Source organism: Bradysia coprophila (genome assembly GCF_014529535.1).
Source record: "Bradysia coprophila strain Holo2 chromosome IV unlocalized genomic scaffold, BU_Bcop_v1 contig_106, whole genome shotgun sequence".
NCBI classification, from domain to species: domain Eukaryota; kingdom Metazoa; phylum Arthropoda; class Insecta; order Diptera; family Sciaridae; genus Bradysia; species Bradysia coprophila.
Window position 1 is genome coordinate 3,496,697 of NW_023503372.1, and position 25,253 is coordinate 3,521,949.

General features: G+C 37.4%; 4 protein-coding genes across 4 annotated transcripts; 3 read left to right on the plus strand and 1 right to left on the minus strand.

Annotated features, from left to right (window-relative positions):
- Positions 1 to 395: 395 nt before the first annotated feature.
- Positions 396 to 1,725, plus strand: LOC119070709. Its single transcript, XM_037175162.1, has one exon. The coding sequence runs from the start codon at positions 396 to 398 to the stop codon at positions 1,674 to 1,676; it is 1,281 nt and encodes a 426-aa protein (XP_037031057.1). The 3' UTR covers positions 1,677 to 1,725.
- A 1,388-nt stretch (positions 1,726 to 3,113) lies between these two features.
- On the plus strand, positions 3,114 to 7,021 carry LOC119070960 (probable ATP-dependent RNA helicase DDX46). Its single transcript, XM_037175525.1, has 10 exons — positions 3,114 to 3,305; positions 3,363 to 3,593; positions 3,660 to 4,670; positions 4,737 to 4,891; positions 4,962 to 5,137; positions 5,192 to 5,416; positions 5,481 to 5,746; positions 5,803 to 6,014; positions 6,077 to 6,441; positions 6,507 to 7,021. The coding sequence occupies exons 1-10, from the start codon at positions 3,298 to 3,300 to the stop codon at positions 6,918 to 6,920; spliced, it is 3,063 nt and encodes a 1,020-aa protein (XP_037031420.1). The 5' UTR covers positions 3,114 to 3,297; the 3' UTR covers positions 6,921 to 7,021.
- Positions 7,022 to 18,578: 11,557 nt separating this feature from the next.
- On the plus strand, positions 18,579 to 20,238 carry LOC119070962 (proteasome inhibitor PI31 subunit-like). Its single transcript, XM_037175526.1, has 5 exons — positions 18,579 to 18,942; positions 19,022 to 19,177; positions 19,238 to 19,375; positions 19,433 to 19,581; positions 19,643 to 20,238. Exons 1-5 carry the CDS (start codon positions 18,814 to 18,816, stop codon positions 20,043 to 20,045), a joined length of 975 nt encoding a protein of 324 aa, XP_037031421.1. The 5' UTR covers positions 18,579 to 18,813; the 3' UTR covers positions 20,046 to 20,238.
- Positions 20,239 to 21,764: 1,526 nt separating this feature from the next.
- LOC119070963 lies at positions 21,765 to 23,038 on the minus strand. Its single transcript, XM_037175527.1, has 2 exons — positions 22,805 to 23,038; positions 21,765 to 22,739 (listed from the first exon to the last, which is right to left on the minus strand). Exon 2 carries the CDS (start codon positions 22,677 to 22,679, stop codon positions 21,870 to 21,872), a length of 810 nt encoding a protein of 269 aa, XP_037031422.1. The 5' UTR covers positions 22,680 to 22,739; positions 22,805 to 23,038; the 3' UTR covers positions 21,765 to 21,869.
- Between the last annotated feature and the right edge of the window lie 2,215 nt (positions 23,039 to 25,253).

Sequence of the window (25,253 nt, forward strand, 5' to 3'; positions counted from 1 at the left end):
TCAACATTACATTTCAAGTCGTTATACAAGTCCAATTATTGTATTGCGCAATTCTATAGATCATCAAGCATTCGATCGTCTCACACATACAAATTTATGCCTCGGCCAACGAGATCATGCTACACATTCATGTATGTGTGAGACGTTGTGAAAAACGTCTAGGGTAAAAAAGTTGGAAATTTCATTTTCTCTGATGACTCGTGGCCCTCGCTGCGCTCTGTCAACAACACACCCTCGAAATGAAATTTCCAACGTTTTCAAACAACTATTTTTCGCTACGCTCTGGCCACAAACAACACCCTAGAAATACAACTTTTCTTCCCTCGTTGTAATAACTATGTCTAGTACTAAAGCAGGCTTAGTTAAGTCAAAATTTAAACTGCATAACAAGCAACATGGAATGTGATATCTGCGCAGACATTGCATTGAAGAAAAGATCGTCTAGAAAGCTCAGCGACATCATATTAGATTGCTGGCAGAGAGAGTACGATAGACGGCCATATGCTCATGTTATATTTCATGGAAACGTATTCGAACGCAAATTTTTTCGTAAAATGACGGACGACGATTTTCTGATGATCTTACAATTTTTGGAATTGCGAGCCATTAAACATTTTGAATTTCTGCATTGCGCTGTACCTGCAGCATATACGCTACTCTTTCTGAAGTGTCTCGATGATTTGGTAAGCGTGAACTTTACACATTCCGATGTACCCTGGGAAATGTATCGATATTTGGCAGAGAATGCAAAACATCTATCGTTGAAGACACTAAAGCTGTGTGGAAGTGAAATTGATGAGAAGCGATCCGAACATCTTCGAATGTATTTGTCGCAAACGGAGAAGCTTGCCCACATCGATGTGAGCAGCTGTGGCCTCAATCACATAACGTTAGCAATTATCGCTGATGGAATATTGAATTGCAAAAATCTGCGATCGGTTGAATTGAGCAACATTGTTCCGCACCATCCACAACATATTGTTGACATACCGAAAATTTCAGTCATTTTGTCCATTTTAATATGGAGAAGCCGTTTGATAGAAGTGCACTACCGTAAAATTGGTCTCGGTTGCTCCGGATTGGGCATAATTTGTGAAAATATTTCGGTTGGTTTCTTACGAATTCTGGACATTGGTGCAAATTGCATTGGACCTGATGGAACAGAAGCATTATTTCTGGCTCTAAGCAACAGTAATATTGAAGCACTTCTAATGCCGTTCAATAAAATTGGAGATGCGGGGGGAGATGTGATTGCCAAGCATCTGAGCTCTACAAAACTAAAACATCTTGACATCAGTTACAATCAAATATCGTCTCAAACAATGGAGCTGATACTAACCAATCTGACCAAATGCAATCGTGTGGCAATATTGAACATTTATGGCAACGATTTTGATTCGCCAACCATTGGCAGCGTTTTACACATTTTGATAACGAATCACATTTTAAGTGCTAACGGACTGGATGTGTCGGTCAATTATGTTGACGGAATTCATCAGATTTTTCCCATGGATAATCCAACCATCAACAATTACCAGAAATTTAAAAAACTGTCGCAGTATTGCGCGAAAGAAAACATAAGCCCACAAACATTGCTGTGGTTCAAGAAAAACTTAAGGCATGTGGTTGGCGACGATACCCGAAATGATGAAGATAACCAAAAATTTTCATGTTAACGTAAATTTTACTGCATTAGTCACACTTTCGTTTAAAATTTTCGAATCTCTTACTTCTATTTTGATCTAAGTATTTTAAAGAGATTGGTAACAAATCTAGTACTTCATTAGCTATAACATAGATTTCGCCATTATAATGAAGGCATGAGGCAGAGTTCACTATTTATTCTTGTCATCACTGCCGTCAACAGATGAAATTTACGCTTCAAAACCACTTACAATCTCTAAACCGGCCTGTAAAATGTTTCTGCCTGCAAAAAATTTGAAAATGGATTACATTTGAATCTGTGCACAGGACACAGGACTTGCTGCATCGAATGATGATTCGCTCTCAAGTTTTTAAGAAGACAGTTGATGTCTTCCGACCTGAAACTCACACCCAGTCCTATTCGTAGCTTTCCGAAGGGTGCTTCTGCTACGGTAAACCATATAAACTTAATGCAACCTATATCTACTGCATGTACTTTCCTTAATCACCTCTTAATCTCTAGTGACTTCAAATTTGTTAAAAGTGCAAATGTAACGTAAGAAATGTCTAGTGTCTGGGACAAAGAAGTAGTAGGAACGTCTACTTCCACATTATGTTGAATGAGTTACTTCATAAGCAGTCACAAAAAAATTTCATAGAGGATCAGAACCAATAAAATAGTTTGTTACACGAAAAAGCCTGAAGTACATAGACTTTTCTTATTGTAAAGTTACAGAAAACTTGAAAAAGCCTAAATTGCAATTAACATAGGGAAATCGTCAATAACATCCCAAATGTGGAACTTTCCATAATCCTTGATCTAATAATGGGCTTAAAATGACTTCAAAGCTTGAACGATAGGGTAAAGCAGGCTTTAAAGTTGATGAATTTTCCGGTACACTTTTTGGGTGAACCCCAATGCGCACCGAATCACACAACTATAACTCCGACTTCACTATACCCAGCGAGCAATGTATTTCAATTGCTATGCCTCCCCAACCAGGTAAGTGGTAAAGGACAATCACACAAAGACCCTCAATTGGCGTAAAGTCCGACTAACTACGTTATTCAGTTTCTAACTACACATTCAAAAAAGAAATCGGAACATGTCTAGATCTCCAGAGAGATTCTCCATCAACACTTTGTTTTTCATCCGATCTCCTGAGATATTCACCAAAACACTGGCATGCTTGAATAAAGTTTAATAGTAAGTTGTATACAAACTGAAAATGGCCAGCAATCCTCTTCCTCCGAAATCGTTTCGTCATAGATGAATCGCACAACTATACGTACACTGAAAATGATAAGTTAAGTACTTCCGAAATTCAAAATATCAACACACAAGCAATTGTTATTGCGCCATCTTTCGGAAAATGTAAGTACCATAACATTCCCATTACGTTGCGTCCGTTGCGTGTATGTTACGCGCATTTGTCATCTGTCAGTGGACAACCCTACTATAAACTGTCAGTTGTTTGTGATTTCTGATTCGAGATATATTTATTTATCATAACAACAGTTTCACGGATTATTAATCGGCTTTACGCAATCCCAACGTCCAACTATTGTTTATTAATTTGTGATACCGTCTCGACTATGACCCGAGCCAGTGGAATTGAATAAATTTTGCGCATTGAATTGGATAAACGACAAATGAAAATGTAAGGTTATGCGTGTCCAAAACGGGATGAAACTCATTGATTTGGACTTAATTTCAGGAGAGACAGAGACCGAACAGAGCGTCGTCGTTCCAGAAATCGTTCAAGATCTATTTCTCCATCAGAGAGGAAACGATCCCGGAGGTCTACAAGTCGCGGTAGAGAAACGAAAGACCGACGGTCGCCGCGTCGAGATGCGCCTAGAGTGCGTGAATCGAGTCGTGGCAGAGATGTACCTCGAGAAAGAACCGAACGAAGAGAGAGAAGTCGCAGCCGGGATAGAAACAAGTAGTAAGTTTGACCATTTCAATGTAAACTATCACTGGCACTCATTGCAAACGATTTCAAAAATTTTAGTGCAACTTCCAGTAAAACTACCAGAGGTCGTGAAAGGTCCAGATCACGCGATCGAATTGCCCGACGTGATCGATCGAAAGAGAGACCAAAAGAAGTTGTCAAAGAAAAACCGAAAGAGGAAGTGGTAAACGAAGTGGAAACGTTCGATCTTACCACTCGCGTCGACAAGGAAGAAGAACAGCGACGCTTGGAGTTGGAAATGACGAAAAGACGTGAACGTATCGAACGGTGGCGCGCTGAACGGAAACGTAAAGAGTTGGAAAACAAGAAAGCAGGTGACAAAGCTCCGATTGCGTCCGCTGCAAAGAAATGGAGTTTGGAGAACGAATCTGACGATGAAGAGGATGTGCAGAGGGAAAAGGATAAAGAGATCGAAAAGAACCGACGAATTGAGGAGGAACCAGAAGAAGAGATCGATCCATTGGATGCGTTCATGCAGGAAGTAAACAAAGAGGTCCGGAAGGTAAACAAAATTGCAAATCCTTTGGTCGGTGCCGCTGCTGCTGGTGGAGTTGTGGTCGTATCCGGCGTAGCAAAGAAAACAGTTGACACGAAGAAAGGCGAAATGATGGAACAGAATCAAGATGGGTTAGAGTATTCGTCGGAGGAAGAAATGGAAGACATCAAAGACACCGCCGCCAACTTGGCCAACAAGCATAAAAAAGAATTAGCCAAAATCGATCATTCCGGTGTGGAGTACATGCCATTCAGAAAAGATTTCTACGTTGAGGTGCCCGAATTGTCAAAAATGACCCAGGAGGAAGTGGATGCATACAAGAAAGAACTGGAAGACATTCAAGTGAAAGGCAAAGGCTGTCCCAAGCCCATAAAAACGTGGGCACATTGTGGTGTGTCGAAGAAAGAAATGGACGTGCTGAAGAAGCTCGGATTCGAGAAACCCACACCCATTCAATGTCAAGCAATACCGGCTATTATGTCCGGCCGAGATTTGATTGGAATTGCCAAAACGGGCAGCGGAAAGACTTTGGCCTTTATACTGCCTATGTTTCGGTGAGTAAACAATTTCTTGCTCCTAAATTTGGTGATCAATTTCAAATTCATTGCCGTCTTTCACAGTCACATCTTGGATCAGCCACATTTGGAAGAAGGTGACGGACCCAGTGCGATTATCATGAGCCCTACCAGAGAACTCTGCATGCAGATTGGCAAGGATATCAAGAAATTTTCGAAATCTCTTAATTTACGTGCTGTGTGTGTCTATGGCGGAACGGGTGAGTTTTCCCACGAGAATGTGACATAGTGACAGGTGGCCTTAAATCAATTCTTTTTCACTTTACGCAGGAATTTCGGAACAAATCGCTGAACTAAAACGTGGCGCCGAGGTGATCGTCTGCACTCCAGGCCGTATGATAGACATGCTGGCTGCGAATTCCGGTCGGGTAACCAATTTGCGTCGAGTGACCTACATAGTATTGGATGAGGCTGACAGAATGTTTGACATGGGCTTTGAACCGCAGGTACGTCTTTCAGTCAATATTCTGTTCTCATTGACTGATAACCCATCGATATAGGTCATGCGAATCATCGACAACATTCGTCCAGATCGCCAAACCGTTATGTTTAGTGCGACGTTCAACCGGCAAATGGAGGCACTGGCTCGAAGAATTTTAAAGAAACCGATCGAAGTGCAGGTGGGCGGACGATCGGTCGTTTGTAAAGAGGTCGATCAAAATGTGGCCGTGTTAGACGAAGAAGCGAAATTCTTTAAACTGCTAGAGCTGCTAGGCCATTATCAGGTAAATACCGCAAAATCCTTGTGTTTGACAGCGTCAGTTCTAAAGATTGAATTTTCTGTCACAGGAACACGGTAGCATCATTGTATTCGTTGACAAACAAGAGAATGCGGACATTTTGCTCAAAGATTTGATGAAAGCTTCCTACTCTTGCATGAGTTTACACGGCGGAATCGATCAGTTCGATCGTGATTCGACCATTTTGGACTTCAAATCTGGAAGAGTGAAACTGTTGATTGCAACCTCGGTGGCAGCACGAGGATTAGATGTGAAGCAATTGATTTTAGTGGTGAATTATGACTGCCCCAATCACTATGAAGATTATGTGCACAGGTACCGACTTCCGAAGTCAATTGATTGCAATTTGCTGATTATTTTCGTCGTTACAGATGTGGTAGAACCGGCAGAGCTGGGAAAGACGGTTGCGCATGGACGTTTCTTACTCCTGAACAGGGTCGATATGCCGGTGATATCATCAGAGCCTTAGAGCAATCTGGCTCTAAGGTTCCCGAAGACTTGCAAAAATTATGGGAGACCTATAAAGGGGCTCAGGAAGCGGAGGGTAAAAAAGTACATTCTGGTGGAGGTTTCAGCGGCAAAGGTAATTTCAATAATGTTGCAACTAGAACGTCGTTGCTGATTATTGACTTGCTTACTTGACAGGATTCAAATTTGACGAACAAGAAGCGGCTGCCGTTAAAGAGAACAAAAAACTCCAAAAGGCAGCACTGGGACTCCAGGATTCGGATGATGACGATGATTTGGAAAATGACATTGATCAGCAAATCGAAAATATGTTTGCGGCCAAGCGAAATATTAAAGAAATTGAGGCACCAGTAGTACCAGTCGTGCCGACTATCGTTAATCCTAATCTTCCGGTTGCATCACAAACCGACAAATTAGAACTGGCAAAACGTCTGGCATCGAGAATAAACATTGCCAAGAACTTAGGTTTCGAAGCGAAAGGTGCTACACAGCAGGCGGCTGAAGCAATCCTAAAGGGCGGTCCAACACAATCGCTGATCACCGTAAGTTTTTCTGAATTCCAGGCTGGCTTAACAAACTCATGAAAACTTTTTTGTGACCTTTTCAGGCAAAGACAGTGGCTGAACAACTAGCAGCTAAGTTGAACAACAAACTGAATTATCAGCCGAAAGAAGAAGACGAAGTACTGCCTCCCGGTGCCGAATCAATCTTCCGGAAATACGAAGAGGAATTGGAAATTAACGATTTCCCGCAACAAGCCCGATGGAAGGTCACGTCTAAGGAAGCACTGGCACAAATTTCCGAATATTCCGAAGCTGGACTTACAGTACGCGGTACCTATGTGCCAACCGGCAAGAATGCGCCGGAAGGTGAACGTAAACTCTACCTGGCCATTGAAAGTTGCAGTGAGTTGTCCGTGCAGAAGGCAAAACGAGAAATTACGAGATTAATCAAAGAGGAACTGTTAAAGCTGAGTACGGCCCATCATGTGTTCAACAAAGGCCGATACAAAGTGTTGTAGTTCGGCTGATGAAGTTTTGTTTTTGAATACGAATTGCGGCAAGAATATCGCCCTGTGTCTTACATATTTGTATTTTGAGTAAAATGGTATTTGAAATGACAGTTTTGAATTTTTTACTGCTCCATTGAATTTTGGCGGTTTATCTGCGCAGCAAGAACTTCGAAGTTGTTGATAGCTTATAGCTTATAAAACGTTCAACAAAATGTGATAAGTAACAAAAGGAGAGATGCATAGGTAGTTTAAAGAAGTTCCATGGTCACGTCGAAGTTCAAAAGTAAGTTTGATCCAGTTGTAGCGTTAGCATACTTATTCCAGTGACTCTTGAGTTCATCTGCGCATTGTACAATTTTTTTGTGGCTACACAAAATTGGCGTCGATCGAAAACTATGCATTACCTACTAACATCATCGACCTCCCCTGTTATCGATTAACCTTTTAGCAGCGTTAGATTTATTAAAGCGGTATTTAAGAGACGATTTTAAAACGATTAAATTGTTACTTCGTTACGCTAATGTAAAGTCTAGAATTCGGAGCTAAATCTACTGCTTCATTCGTTTGAACATGAAATCCCAATATACTGAGAGGTTGGTCGCATGAAACAGCAAAAACAAATTCTCCCATTTAAGCTCTTCTCCCGGAGATCCGCCGATGAAACAGAAAAAAAATGTGGGCTTTTTTATGCGAATGACCCAACATAACCATTAGTTTCATGCAAGGAACCGGAGAAGTAATTTTATCGAGACTTCATTATATTATTTCTTAAGTGACATACCTTCATTTTTGATACACTCACCCTAAAATAGTCAGCAATAAATTCATGTCTTTGGTTGTTTTTCTTAAATTCCAGCAGTTCCACTTGACCTTTGTACATCCAATAGACCTTCTACCATCACTAACCTTTAAGAATTGGCACACGAATCGCCTTTTAAATGATTACTTCTTCTATTCAATCAACGCACTTGGTTCAATGTATAGCCTAGCATTTGACACAAAATCTACTACTTCGTTTAAACATATTATGTACATTTCACATTATTAATATAAGATCATGTTAACTGGTGATCATCGCTTATTTTTGCGGTTTTTTATGTGCGGCATTGACGATCCATTTATCGAGGTCCAAGAAACAGATCAACCATTTGTGAAAGGTCAGTTCAAAAACTCGCATAGCACTGCTCCTAGCCTTAACACTCGCATGCCAGATGTTAAAAAGCCTCCAAATTTTTATACATCGTCGGCAACATGACTATAGGGGGTATCTCAGATTTCTCAGAAACTACTAAAAGGGAGTAACAAGTTATGAATTTGCAGCATCAAAAAATTCAGACAAATCAACATTTTTCGTCGTGAGGCTTTTCAGTTTTTCCACAATAACTTCCGAACCATATGGTTGATTGACTTTAAGTTGGGCTCAAATTCCATAACCCTTCACTGCCTTTCAAGGAAAAAAAGTATCAAAATCGGTTCTGTAGTTTCTGAGATATTGGAGATACAAGTTCTTTAGTTATGTTGCTGACGACATGTAAACTTGCATTTTAACTCACACAAAGAAAGCATGACTACTGTATGTACGAAAGAAATACAACGCCTGTTCTGATCAGTCTCCAAATATTGTTAATGTGTTAATGCTAGGAGCAGTGCTATGTTTGTACTTATAAAATTTAAAAATTCAATCGCTCATAAGCTACATGTAATCGAAGTCTTACCAGGGTTCTAGCACTAGAAATTATTACGTAAAATTTGTGGTCCCGACAAACTCATTCCTTACTAAATCTGTGGGCAAATTAGCGCAAGAAATTTAAATGTTTCTAGAAGAGAATGATGCCATGATGTGTCAAAGGTGATGACTAGTTTTTCTCAAAAAATTGCGTGAAAAAATATTACTAGCACAAATACTCCTCCACTAACGTATCCAATCCATGCATTCACATTCTAAGTATCCAAAGAATACGCCAAACTTTGTCAAGTGTTTCTAAAGACAATAATTGAAAGTAAGTACGACCATTATTCCTTATTTTGTTTAAAGAATTCCTTACGATATCACCGCATCAGTGCCAGGTCCATTGCGAAGAGCAGATAAAAAAAACCGTCTCACTTGTTCGTCTAATTTTCTATGAAACCGGCATTTAAGGATGATAAATACGACCGAATGAAAGTATCACACTGAGCTAATATTCCCGTTTTGATGGAATGATTAATCGTTCAATTTCTACCTTTTACAAATTCCTCATCTCCTCTTCTAATATATCAGCATTTACCAGACATAGCGTGCATTTACGTATACTGGATGTATACCGATATACATTTGCTATGGCTGCCGGCGACAACCACATAAATCATGGGACTTTCCATGTTTGAGTATAACTTGCATAAGAGTTTTTTTTTTCTCCATCGCTACTTCCTTCTTTAATACTTGTGCGTTATTTTATTAATAATAAATTTATGTTTCATCCCTCATCTCAATCGAGGGGCACATACATATATTTGTAATGTGTTTACAGGAAGATAAGCCCGACAATATTTTCAATGTTAAGGGTTCAATGTGTATACAAATATGTAACGTTTCAACATAAAATCAATGTCTCCAACATTCAATATTGAATGCCACAGCCACACACTCATATCTATCTAGATTTATACACGACTAATGTATTGATGTCTAATATTTCCATCATAAAACAATGTTTGCTTTCCGCAAAAAATAAAATCTTACAATTTTCTTAATATGTTTTCCGTTTCCTATCATTTTTCGAAAATATCGCCGGTTGAGTGGCATGCATACACGCGCTGATTCTATAAGATCAATGGATTTCGATTTTTATTCATGTGGCAGGTGGAAAATGTCTTAGACTCTTCGCTTTATGCTGTAAAAGCACGATTGCCAGATTCATTATTCACTGTACTAGAATATCTACGTATCGGGAACTATGTGGCATAACACAACTTTCAAGTTATTTTTGAATCCCGTTTTTCACTATTTTATCCTTAGTGGTCTCATCTAGAAACTGTATATACTAGAGTAGACCGAGTAGACCATAGCGCTACCGTTTATTTTCCAAGCATTAACTACCAAGAGTCTACTAATCGTAGTAATGTCAAACGTAAAACGTGCAAGCGCCACCGGCTCTTGTTGGCATTAATTAATAATTAATTTTTGAGTGTAATAAATACAGTCAACCCATTTAGGCAATTGTCGTGACAAAGCTACATTATTATGCTTTTGACAATGACAAAGAAAATAAGTAGCGAGCTTTTGCACATCACTGCTTCCACGACAGAGTAAAGTTAGCCCAGCAGGAGCGCTGATTTGACTAGGAACCTGAATAATCTAGTAACCCTATATTTTTTGCGAATAAAATTTTTCGGTGTCAGTGTTCATTTGAGTTAATTTTACAGTAAGGTCCGTTATTTGATGTTTTGAAAATGTACCGCTCCTGCCTGGTTTATTTTACTCTGCCGTGCTGCTTCTAACATCAACGCTCAAAAGACGTCAAAAAGCCTTACATTTTTTATAGATGTGTGCGTGTATAATTTTATGTATGCACGGCTTTAGGTAAGATCAACGTCTTTGCAAAACACAAGCAAAATTCAAATGAAGTAATAGATTTTATCTGTCTAGAACGATAATCTCGAGCTTATCCCTCTAGGGAGTTTTTGTTTATCTCGATATATCTGTTCTCGACAGATAAAATATGATATGCACCTATTGCCAGACTGTTATTTTGACGTGTAGGCATTATGGCCCACGCCTTCGGCTAGGGCAATAATGTCCTACACGTCAAAATACCAATCTTGGCAACAGGTGCATAATATATATTACAGCCAAAATTTTGGGAGCCTTTGCTGTGAAAATCCAGAGGAATAAACTGATGTAAATATTTGTTATCCTTGAGTTCTAGCTTTTGTAGTGATGGAAGCCTAGGAGCTGACCTCTAGACAACTCAATCTTCCACTAAGTCCAGTAGAAAGTTAAAAAAAAACTGAAAGAAGTCCTTCTCATCCTAGAGTGCTAACACTGGTAAGAAGATGGACCTTTCGAAGTGATGAAATTTTGGGAACTGTCCTCTAGACATCTCAAACTTTCCTCAAATCCAAAGGAAACTAAAATAAACTGATGGAAATGCTGATTATTCTTGAGTTCTAGCTTTGGGATGGATGTGGCTAGACCGCTAGTCTCAGTCAATAATAGTTAGAATTAGGTGGAAATCGTTTGAAACGAACACCAAGCTTCTATTGGGTTGATTTTAACTGATTACTGTTCTGATTACTGAACTGATGCCGTAATTCCTCTCCAGAGGAATCTTACTGAAGCTGATATGTGTCGCTTATAATCCAAAACAATACTGATACAATACTTATCAGTGTACTTTTTGTCGTCCCATAGACAAAGAGAAAAATGCTCTGGAAATTGTACAGTTTCGATTTTTCTCTATTCCCCCATAGGTCGGAACGACTGTATCATCAACGCCGGGTGAATTATCTGCGATACTTATAAATCCTGATGCCATGTAACATTATTTGCATATTTTTCTTGTTACAAATCCACAAATCCATTTTTTTATGTTTTAAACGGCTGGTGTTTCGTTGTTGTGTGATACCACACACCTCTTGCAGCAGCACATGAAGTGAACATTTAAAGAAAGGGGACGTTGTTGGAAAGTGGTTCTACGGTAGAATTATGTACACAGCAATACACAGAATCGAATCAGTCTGTTTTACAACAATAACATCCATTTTTACCATCAAGTCAAGCCAAGTTTTTATATCGGATTTTCAAATGCCCCCAGTTACATCACTGTAACAGAATGAGTTGAGAGAAAAATACCTTCTGCACTAAAAGAGACTCCTGATTCACCTCTGTAATTATGACAATGTACAAGCAGACTTTTATTTTCCACGAGCAGCAGAGTATTCAGCTATGTGTAGAACTTTGAACGGCACTGCTTAGACACGCATGAATAGTCCTTTTCCATAAATCATTAGCCCTAATTTTTCATTTTGCTAAGAGTGTCAAATAAGAAAGCGTTTTACATTGTAGTTTACACCGAAATTGTCGGCGGGCTTTATATTCACATTAAAGCATGTAAGCTGAGCTTTAAAAATTATTTATGTTTTTTTTAGGGAAGAATATTTAACGACTAAAATGAACGATCATGTTTGTATTTCTCTGTTTATCGTTTAGTCGATAAAATATGGGAATAAAACAACCGGAATTGATAAATATTAAGGACAGTAGCCTGTATATTGAGAAGGTGGATGTCCAGATGTAGGAGCTACAAAAATATTTTCATTTTGAAGTAAAAAAAAACTCGTTAGAAGTATAGTCTCTAGTTCCATTAAACACAGAGTAGAAGCAGGCGGATCTTTATTTACATAGAAATGAACCCAATTTGGGTTTGGAATTGGGAGCTGTAATTTATAGTGATCAATAATATCAATGCGCTAAGTAAACTTTCGAAGGTGCTAAAGGATAAACTTTGTAATTAAATAAACCGGCCTTAGTGCAGGCTTTTATTGAATTACCCGGACTAAACTTGGATTCAGGTTTGAAAAATGTTTGCATCATGGGAGATACGATAAAAGAAAATATTTATTAGGACTCTGGGTTCCTAGATACCCAAAGGGGTCGTACATGATAACATTGAAATTTTTTTAGTGATTTTTTTTGCGACAATGACGAAAATATACTCAATGAGCTCCTTCAATAAGTTAACACAATTACAGTAAAATTAATGTTCTAACTGATGAAGTAATTATAATATGCATGTCTATCTTAACCGACGGTTCATAGGCTTTTCGTGTGTTTACATGAAGCCGCCGGCCAAGTGGTCGAAAGACCTAAAAAAAATCATAAATTTTTGCGTATTCAGGAGGGAAGGGGTGTAGTTGATAAGGACCACTTTTATCAGAACATTTACAGCAATCAAATCGTTTGGCTACCTAAAGGATTGGTTGTAAACGTTCTCTCAAAAATTCTCCTTACCAACTACACTATGTATGGAATTCGTAATTTTCTGCGTGTGTAATGACTCTTCATCCGATGGAATGCAAATAAATACTCTGGTTGGTTCTTTTGGTAGAAACGGAAAGGATATGACAGCATAATCATTAAATATATTCAAAGTATCGTTGTTCAAATACAAAAATCTTTTACTTCGTTTGTTGTAACATTAATTGTTTTATGTAAGACGAAATTATTCGTAGATTTCCCCTTATTTTCACGCTAAAACTCGAATGTGCGTCTTAGCTGTCGAAAGCAAATTACATAACCGCTCATCAAAGATATAGCCGGGACTCGACAGTAATCTCTATTTAACATATCAATTTCTAAGATTAAATCCACTTTCTAGTGCTGGAGGCTGACCTGGAAATAACATGAGCTACTTTCTCAATGAAACAATTTCCAATGTTATTCTCATGGTTATCGGACAACATACGTCCAACCCGATATTAACTTGTAATAAATAATTCTCCAAATTTTAGTTTCAGCTGCAGGTTGAACAAACAATAGTTCCTAACATGAATTTCCACTCATCTCTTAGATATCACTTTATCCGTATTCAAAGTAATTACATTTGCATTTGATACGATCAAAGTAAATTCACTTTGGCAAAACTAGAACAGCAAAAGTTTAGCGATTTTGTAATTTAATTAGAGTGATTAAAGTGCACATACAGTAAATAGATTATGTGCTTTTCCATTGTTTTTCTCTACTTTTGATATAAACTTTCTGAATTTTTTGATTAATTAACATAACCATTTGTGCATGCATGTGTGAGTGGCACTCACTTTCTGCTTCAAGATTTAATAGTCTGTTTGATAGTTGCAAATTATAATTGGTTAACTTAAACTATACGTGCATTGTCTATAACAGAAGTGTGCGCCACCAATGCACTAGTATTGATAAAGTTGAAATGAATTTACCAACTTTTGATACTTAATTCATATGAGGCATTCTTTACCACTCACTGCGTTGAACGTAGGAGACGACGTTTTGTGTACTAAAAATTGTATATGAAAGAAATCATTGAACCGTTCAAATTGGTGATGCCTTGCCAGTCGCCTTCGTGAGTGTTTCAACTTGTCCTTTCAGAACTGCGGTTCTATCATCTGACTGTATTGCATTGAATACGATTGCGTCACTGAGTTGAAAAAAAAGGTACAAGCTGCAACATCATACGGATTGGTATCATTGTCGATAAGTGAATTTTCTTAAAACAATTTTCACTATTTTCAAAATCTGGGACAACACCTCTTATTTGACGTACTTTTTCACACTTGTACCGAAATAATGTCATGCTTTCAGACAAACGTTTTCACTGGTAGAGTTCTTAAGAAAATAGACAACATATTGAAATGCACCGAAAAATCTCGAAAAGTTCAATCTTTCCACTAGAAAAGTAAAACGAACTCGAAAACGAAGCGACTATTGGCACTCGAGTGTCAATAGTGTCAATTAGACTAATAGGAGCATTCTAGAGTGTCAATTAGACTATTGACACCCGATCGTCAATTATGTTGGTACTCGAGTGCCAATAGTGTCAATAAGACTATTAGCACTCGAGTGTCAATAGGAATATTAGCACTCGATATACAATAGTGTCACTTAAACTATTGGCACCCGAGTATCAATTAGACTATTGGCACCCGAGTGTAAATTAGACTATTGGAACTCGAGTGATCGTATGGGACATCCATCAACAGTCGCCGTATTGCATACTTTTAAGCCCTTATGTCGAAATTAATGACATTTGCGCTGTATACTAGTGTCCACGTCCTAATTTAGGGCTAGTGCTATAGACTTTGTGTAATACGATACACAGTGAACTATTATTATGTCATTCCTTCACGTCCTGGTTCGTCCTGGTTTTGAAGATTCATTTTTTTTTCGTTTTTTGTTCACATCACAAGCATATCATATTAAATTTTGTATTTTGACTAGCAGTAAATAGCAACCACTTTTCGACTGAAAAATGAAAAGCCAGTTTGGCAAGAAGTTTTTCAATTGTTTAATAAAATTGTTTGAATGCTTGTGTTTCCAGAATATACGTATATTAACTTCGTCGACTGATGCATATGACTGACGTTCTTGATGAAAAACGGTGCATCCAGTTGCTTGAAACTTGAAATTAAAATAACTTCGAAGAAACTTAACCCATATCCGTTGTTGATGTACATGATTATAAAACGTCATCGTATGATGGAAGTCAGCAAGCGCGCAAGCAAAATCATCATCTTTTCGTTATAAAAACGTTCTTATCGTCTCTCAAACCAAACTATAAATTCTTCAATTTCATTATGTATCCTCCCCAAACATCTTCAGATTAACATATCAGTTATACGTACACATTATGCATAGACGGTGGATTTTTGGTACCCATATTATATCCTAAATATAACCTTCACATGTGGAAAGATATTACCAACCAACATCCCAACATTTTAATAGAATCTTGGATATGTGCGAGATATATCGTGTTAGATAATAGAGGTTGATGTGTCTCACTTAAGCATTTAATTAAGTTTGAGAAATAGAATGTGTGTTTGCCAGAAATTTTCGAATATAATATCGTGAATTATGTGCTAGTGAAGTCGAAAGTTGCGAATAAGTCAGCGTTATATTGTAACGAAATTCGGTTTTGCGGGCTCTGTAAATTGTTATTAATATTATGAGGACATAGAAGAGAAAGGATCTTGTGGTTTGGTATGGCAGAACATGCATAATTGCATAAAGTTATGTAAGTCTGTTATTAACCACACAATGTGTGGAATTGCAACAGAATTTCGTTGAATGCAAGAAGTGTTCGATAATGTACATATAGTGCATTCGATTGAAATCGTACACTATGCATGCACTATAAACATGTATATATCAATAGCCTTTCGTAATAACACCACTTGATATCATAACCACTGTAATTTAGCAAAGCTTATTCAAATAGCTGTTGATCTACAGACAGAGACAGAAAATCCGATTTTCTGAAATTAAATGAGATTTTCCTGTAAGGACTCCGATGTCCATACTATTTACCAACGTTATCCTCTTCAAGTCTTCAGTATTGATTTAGATGACATCTAACTGAAGTGATTATCCCAAAAACGATTCTCATGCAAGATAAAATGTTCGACGAACGTTGCAAAAACAAATTGCGACAGGAAATGGTAGGAGAAGAAGAGACATATGAAACGAAAAGCCAAACCACTGATACCGACAAACAACCTTGTCATTTAGATCAAAGAAATTGATTGATTTACATCCACCTTCGCGCACCTTGAAAAGGCTAAATTGAAGATTGAATTGACTTTCCAACTCTTGAGGTGTTGTCCTTATTCAGGGCTTTCATTGCGCAATAGAATTATACTTGTTGTTTGATAATATACCATGGCAACTTCTTGAATCAACATTGTTCTTACCATGAATGACTCTAATTGAGTGATAATGGGTTGTGCAATAGGGCATGGATTTAGTTTACAAAATGATATACTAGAGGGCGTCGTTTACGTATATTCATTTGAAGAAATGGTATTTTTTGCAAATTACACACGATATAGATAATATAACCAGGAAGTATGTATTACATTTTGACCGATTTTGACAAAAACTACTATTCCATGCCCTATTGATTCGATACATTATAATATATATTATGCACCTGTTGCCAAGATTGGTATTTTGACGTGTAGGACATTATTGCCCTAGCCGAAGGCGTGGGTCATAATACCTACACGTGAAAATAACAGTCTGGCAATAGGTGCATATCATATTTTATATGTCGAGAACAGATATATCGAGATAAACAAAAACTCCCTAGAGGGATAAGCTCGAGATTATCGTTCTAGACAGATAAAACACATTCCTCATTTTATCATTTCTTAGCATTGCCAAGACGGTATGTGAAATTATCACTACCAAATTACGAGCCATTTCGATAATTCTAATTAGTAATTATAAGTGAAAATGGTAGTCTATTAAAATACACAAATTTTTTCAAGGTGTTAAGACGGAGAATTGAGCAACTAACCATTAGAATCGTGGATGGCTTGAATATTAGGGTGGGTCGTATTTTCATTTTGTTTTTATTTTAAAAGGCCTGGCCCCAGGCTGTACTCAGAATTGACCAAGGAATCCGAAACAGGATTTTTTTTTTAATTCATTTTTCTGTTGCCTCTAGGCTGATTTGTGATTTTTGGGGTAGTAGCATGAAATTGCACACAATGTTGACAGATATCTCGGGCAGTTGGGAACAGAAGACATTGCTGCTAACTGTAGTGAATAGCCGAGGAGTCCAGCTATGAAATAGTTCTTATGAACGTTGTTGTTCTTCGCCTTCACTCGGGCAGGGTAACTCTGTCAGTGTTCAAGACTAAAACTTTTCGACAAAAAATTTCAACTTTATTTACAAATAAAATCGACAAATCATGACATAACACGTCGTGTGAGGTATGTCTGAACAGGTAATCTCATAGAGAATCCATTGCAGAGACGTTTTTTTGAAAACAAGTTGAAAAAACTCACAGGAGCTTTGTTTTTGAAGCCCAAAGTTGGCAATTTTTTGTTAGAATGAAAAAGTTAAATGAACAAAAAAGGTTCTAATCTGGTGAAATTGATAGTTTTATACCTATTCACCCTAAATAACAATTTTCTGAGCAAATAAACGTAAATTCGTCGATTTTTGTTCATTTAACTTTTTCATTCTAACAAAAAATTGCCAACTTTTGGCTTCAAAAACAAAGCTCCTATGAGTTTTTTCAACTTGTAATCATAAAACTTCTCTGCAATGGATTCTCTATGAGATTACCTGTTCAGACATACCTCACACGATGCATTATGTCGTCATTTGCCGATTTTGTTTGCAAATACAGTTGAAATTTTTGGTTGAAAAGTCTTAGTTGGGAACACTGACAGAGTTACCCTGCCCGAGTGAAGGCGAAGAACAGCAATGTTCTTATGGTATTTCATAGCTGGACTCCTCAGCTATTCACTACAGTTAGCAGCAATGTCTTCTGTTCCCAACTGCCCGAGATATCTGTCAACATTGTGTGCAATTTCATGCTACTACCCCAAAAATCAAAAATCAGCCTAGAGGAAAGGGAAAAATGAATTTTTAAATTTTTTTTTTTGCTGTTTCGGATTCCTTGGTCAATTCTGAGTACAGCCTGGGGCCAGGCCTTTTAAAATAAAAACAAAATGAAAATACGACCCACCCTATTGAATATCGTCCCTATCGCCTATCATCTTTTACTCATCGTGATGCTATTTTACTTTACGAGCTAGGAAAAGAGATTTTCCTAGGGAGGAATGACGCCATCATTACCCCATTACATCCATAGTATAGTAATCCAAGGCTGTATACTTTTGGGAGATCACACAGATCGTCATTTTATTAGATACGCGAGAACACACCCCTTCTGATGATTCACCACATCATCAAGGCGAGGAGAATCTCACAAGAGGTGAATTTTTGTATGAAATCGGCCATTTTATCATCAACTGTGGTGTGTAACTCGCGTATCTGTATCTGCGTGACCTCCCCAAAGTATACGGCCTTGAAGTAATCTACTGTTGAAAGCCATAAAAATCTTGCAAGTGATGCCACCCTGTAGACTTACATGCATGCATGCCTAACTAACTTCATTATGCATACCTGAAAACGTCACTTTCAGATCAGATTATTAAGCGAAATACACTCAAGAGATTCATGAAAAAATCGAAATTGCGTAAATGTGTTGGCGATTCACTCGACATTAACTGATTGTAGTTTAAATAAGTTTTAATAAATCCTCAAAAAATTCGTGAATAATTAGAAATTGAAAGCCTCAAACTGACGATTACCCGATTTTCGTAGTTAATTAGAAATCACACGAGAACAATACAAGTCAAGAAGAACAGAAAATGGACGGCTGGTCATTGCTGTTCAAATCGGTCAAGAGAGAGATCGAGGAAAAATCCGATGTTTTTATAGCATTCGTACACTGGCAGCTATTACATGCCGGATTTAAATGCCTTGGAATCGGCGATGATGTAACCCATTCGATAAATCCAACGATTTTCTGTAACAAAGCGATTAATTGCAATTTTCTGCTTTATGTTGCTCCTCCAGAAAACATTGTCAGATTTAGACGAAGAGTCGGAAGAATTGCCTGATGGATGGAACATGAACAAAGTCGCATATTCTCTACGATATAAGTATGACAAAGATGTGTTCGTTCTGATCGGAACGGTGGTTGATGATGGCTGCATGGTGCTAAATCTTTTGGTATGAGATCCGCGGCCATATACCTAACCTATATCAAATGTTAATCTCGGCTAATTTCAGAATGGAAAGTCATTGGAAGTGTCGAACACAGAATTCGTTTTGGATCGAACTGTTGTCTCGCTGACAGGAAAGCTCAACGTCTTAATACCAAACTTTGCCAACGTCACCACTCGTTTACAGAACGATCTTATCGAACCGGTAAATAAATTTCATTGTGCACGTAGCTCTGTGCTATTGACACATTTTGCTTGATAGGTACTCTCTACGACCAAGAAAATGCCAGAGACTCAAACCTCCCAATTAATACAACCGGATATACCGTCAAACAACTTGTGGTATCCAATGCCGCCATGGTCTCCCTATTTACCACCAAGACCGTCGAACGAAGTTTTTAGTAATGAATCGTGAGCAAAAACCATAAAGGTAATTCTTTAGGAATCCGACTATAATGCACCCTGTCTACAGATATCGTTTGTATCATGATTGGGGGCGTACACCGCTTTTATCTCCATTTGGATTACCAACACCAACTCTGCCACTCAGTCCACTTAATCCACAAGAATTGTCACCAGCTGTACCATGGAACTATAATCCTCCACCAGGTCTGGAAATGAATTGGCTTAATCAGCCAGGACCGTCAGGATTTATAGCAAATCATCCAGTTGTTCCACCAGCTGTCTCAGTCCATCAGCTTGTTTCACCTGATGTACAGCCAGCTGCCTCAGTTCATACTTTTATTCCAGTCTTTGGACATCGGCTAAATAGAGTTGCACCGCCTCCAGAAGATGTACCACAACCACAGGCTGCACCAATTCCTGCATTTATTCCACCAGACGTTGGTGGACACGGGCGAAGAAGACTTCCATAGACTTCTATATTCCGACGGTATTTTACCAAGTGACCGATTCGATCTTTTCAATCAGCTAAATTTAAGATTTTAACCTACTTCTGGGTGATTTAATGTTCATACGTTCGTGTAAATAGACTAAGTTCAACATCAATCAATTAACGAAAAATTAATTCAATCAAACGATTAATAAAGTTTTAATTCTGAATGCGAATTCTATGTCTAGAAAACTATCAGAAATTCGAGGAGAGATTTACGATTTTTGGAAATGTCTGCAACAGAGACGACCAAATATACGCGAAAACTATCAGCTAGTACTGACATCTGTTTAAACTAACGGATGTAAGAGATCCCGTGTTAACCACTAAAATGTAAACAACCGGCGCAGCATTCCATTTGTAACGGTAAAATTTTATCCTCTATTCCTATAACCCACCCTCGTATCCCTCTTAATATAAAATCTGTTTTAACGAAAAGCCGAAAAAAATGCTCGTAAAATACAAAGTGAACTTGAACGTTACACCTTTTCTCTTACATTTATTCAACAAAGATATTAAACCCAATTGGCTGCCCCATACATTAATTTAGAAGAGAAGAGATGACTAAGAGTAAATTTGAGACTCATGTTGAATTCATTTAAAACGTCGATTATAAAATTAGGCATGTTTTATACTGTATGTTGAGTTACTATGGTACACACCAGTAACATCAGTCCATTAGTTTCTCCAAAATGTTGCACAGCATATGTCTGCAACAATCGCAAAGTTGGTGAATTAATGACCAAACTTTTGAACTCATCACCATTCAATGGTGTGCTGGATAGTTCAGTAAATGAGTGATGATGGTGTTATTATAACAAAACAAGCAAATAAGAAGGCGTCCAACAGGAAGAATTATAAGTTTTAAACGGGAATTTATTGCATGTAGTCCAGATTTTTGTGTCGAAACGAGATTGTTCCTCTTTGTCTTTTTTTACAGCGTCCGGCAATGGATTGCCGATGGTTGCTTCAGTTAAATACACAAGCTGGTCGGTATTGCGAAAATAATGTTGGGTCTATGGAGAAAGAAATTATTGATTCCAATCTGAAATTGATTAACACCAAGCAAAAATTCGTTGTCGTTACGTAAAAGGCAGTAAACAGTAAAGTTGAAACATTTTGAAGTGATAAGAGACAGGAATCAGATTTCTATGAATTCATTTCAGGTCTCGGACAAAAAATTGAAATGAATCTTGATTCTCGTCTTGACCTTGTACATGCCAGACTGACCATTTGGACTCCCCTTTTTACCCTACAGATCAGATTTTTTTGGTCGTGATAATTGGCTCTAGGTGGCTCTGCGTTGATGAATTATTATATGGAACATATTCACATTAGCGAATAATACGAAAAATGTAGTTTCATTGATTTAGCTCCGTAAATCTATTAGAGACGGAGCTAGACGAATGAAAGATCATTTACTTATAATTCGTTAATGTGACATGACTCGTTTCAGCATTTGACTCTTTATATACCAGCATTAAACAACCATCACTCGACTCGAAAATAGATGCTGAGCTGAGATTAACTGAAGCAAAAGACTTACTGCTAAACCTGGGTCTAGTCCCTTTAAGTTTTCCAGCAATATGAAAATCTCATGCTTCCGTTATAAAGTAGCTTATTCATCTCAACGGTCATAGTGTTGTCAACAGAAACTATTTAGGTTACTGTCCCAGCCCACTAGAATTAATAACAACTCAGATCGATGGAACACTTCATTTTGAACTCTTTATTAATTATTGCTGATTACTTCGACAAAATTGTTTAGTAAGCACGCGCCATATGCGCCTTTTATGCTTGAATTCTTTCATAACGTGAACGCTGTTTCATTTGGGAAAACTGTTGAATAATTGACCAAATTTGGAGATCGATAATAATATCGAAGAATATAATCGTCAGGCAGGTCGTCATGTAAATTTGGCAACTGTGGTTCATTGAAATGATGATCATTGTAGTCCCGTAAACTTAAACAAGTTTCATTGAGCTGGGTATTCATTGCAATAAACTTGTTCAAATCGCGAATGTTTGCGCGATCGAAATGTTCGTTAGTTATATCAATCGATAAACATTTCAACGAGGAGATTTTCTGACTCGATTTCAATAACCAAAGAACATCTTCGATGGAATCGATAACCAAAATCTCCAACGATGGAAACCATTCGGCAAGCTGGCTTGATGGTAAATTTGGATTTCCTCTCGAGAAGGTCAACTTCCGTACCTTGGTAAAAGATTTGTTCAATGGAAATCCGACCGACGACAGATGTGACATTTTGAGTTCGGTTAACGTTTCGCGACAATATGTAACAACCAGATGAAAAATGCGTTGAGCGTTTGGATGATTGCAATCGAAACAGAACTCTAGGATGGACATACTTTCGCCGAAGTAACGCAGTAGCTCGACATTCGAAACACATTGCTGCGTTGGGTCAACCTCGTTGCTGACGAAAGGCATTTGAATGCATGTACCTCTATACTTCCTTTTAAATGCGCTGCGACTGCTGTTCAGGTACTCTTTGTCACTGTTGACAACATTGACCAAATCTTGTATGTCCAGATAAGAAAATATTTTCTCCAATACGTCTTCATTGAGATCGACCAGCTTCAGTGGTTGGACCATTGTTAAATGATTGACGCTTTCTTTGATTGGATTTCACGTCAAAAATTGTTGTGGAAGAGCCTGTTGACACGGACCAGTTGTTATTGACACAGACAAGTTGAAAGGAAATTTGAGAAATATTTTACCATAAATATCGAAAACTTCTTTAAATCGAAGATTTTTGTTTCGTTTCTTGTTAATTTTCAAATAAATATGTAGTCACGACCTCACTCTATGGACTTTTAGGCCAAACTCTTAGCTCAATACTGGACAACATAAAGTCAGATCGAAAATGCCATATGATATATTCAATTGAATCGATTTTGGAATTATCGGGTCTTTTCGTAAGTGGACGTGTTTTCTCTTATCACTTTCGTATACTGTTGGCACACGCAAAAAATCCCCCAGTTTCGTATTTCGTATCTAAGCTTGGTTTCTTGCAGGGCCTAATATTCGTCTAACGTTTCACAAATTGTCGAAGGTTCACAAAAATTGTCAAAGTTTATTGATTTATTCATCGAGCGTAGGTAAGAATCTCATTTTCAAGATAGTATTTAGCTTGAGCGAAACCCATATTCATAAAAATGTATAGAATGACCGAACAAAAATGAGCTTTCGTTATACAATTGATTTTTGCTTAAGCTAATTTTCTTTTTAATGCCGTGGTATTCCCAAAAGTTTAGCTCAACCTAAAGTTTGTGACAACTATTTCACCCTAGGGATGGGAGGCGTTCAAAATTATCGATAATATCAATCGAAAGAAATTATCGATAATCGATTAATCATATCGTTATCGATAATTTAATAATTATCGATAATTATCAAAATATCGAAATTCGATAATTATCAAAATATCGATATTTTGATATTTATCTGAAAATTCATGATAATATACCGATATATCGGAATATATCGATAAATATCGGATTTTCGGACCGAAATATCGATATATCGAATTATCGATATCTTGATAATTATCAAAATATCAATAATTATCGATTATCGATATTTTTTTGATAATTTTCGATAAAAAAAAGTCAGAACAAACTGACAAAATAAAATGAAAAATCATATATTTAAATGTGTGTGTGACAGCTTCGTGTACAGACAGTGAGACGTTTTCGTTTTAGTGGTGTGTGTGACATAATTTTTCAATGAATTTCGAGACATAATTCCTCTAGGTAGTCTACGTTTATGACTTCACCTAGGAAATTACTAGGAATGTAGCAGCCCCACGAACGAAATTTGTCGTTAAATTCCACAAAATATTCTGCCGACGGAATTGGAATGCAACTAAATTGTTTATTTCAAAAATAGACAAAAAATCGGTAAAATGACAGTGAAGCAATCTCTATAATAACAACACCACTTTTTGCCCGAGTCACCGAACATTCGATTTCAATTTACCCAAAATTGGTTTAAGTATTAACGAAATCACTCTTAAGAGGCATCGGTGCTTTGCTGAAAAGCATACATAAGGGCGATTTTTAAATACTAGATTTTAGTTTACGTTTGATGATATCTTTCCATCAGAATCCTTTTTGAAAAATGTACGACCGTAATTCCGACCACGAATGTGGTAGCTATCAAGAGAAAATACATTTGGTTGTAGTAGTTTGACCGGCTCTGAAAAACATGAGCAGTTTATGAAAATTTCGTTAAAATACTCACTTTTCTCAGAGCTGGTCAAACGACTACAACCAAAAGTATTTTCTGTTGAAAGCTAACACATTCGTGGTCAAAATTGCGGTCGTACATTTTTGAAAAAGGATTCTGATGGAAAGATATCATCAAAAATGAAATATGAGGCACACAAATGTAGGCTACAATTTTAGGTAAGTACCGGTGCCTCTTAATGTTTCTGATTGAGAAGCAGTGTAACTTTATGGAAAATACCGCTCAAATATTTAGACTTGCACAGTGATTATACAAATTATGTGGTAACGAAAGCCTCTGAACAACCAAACAATAAATTAAAATTTGCATTTGAATGCAAACCAAAAATCCACCCGCTCCTAACATCGCATCTTAACATCTCAACCGCATGCTACAAGCACTGATAAATACCATACTAATGTTTCAAATCGTAAAGCTTTTCATCCCCACAACGCAATTTATTTTAATCGTTAACTGCGTATACCAAACAACAACAACACAAAAAATCTCCTCCGAACATTTTCTTCAGCTACCACTTGAATATCGTCATTAATATGCAAATCTGTAACCGACTAATAACGTAACGGTATTCTAGAGTATCGCAGGTGCGCTTTTAACCGAGCGATGAAGACAAAAAAATACACCGAAACAACGTGCGGCTTTAGAAAATATATATCTTAGGCTTACTTTGGCATGCCATTTGAATATTATAGTATAAGCATCTCGGTGTGGTTGTGGAACAGTGGCTGTTTTGAAAAGTTTTTTTTTCTCGTAATAAATTTTTTTTAGTGTTATGATGGCGTGGAATTGTTTCCTAATATAAATTCCGATAAATTTAGCTATGAGAGATAATGTGCCAAAGAATTTTATGTCGCTGGAATGATGGTGAAGATAAAATTCAGTGTGCAAGTGAGCTAATTATCGGACATAAAAGACGGT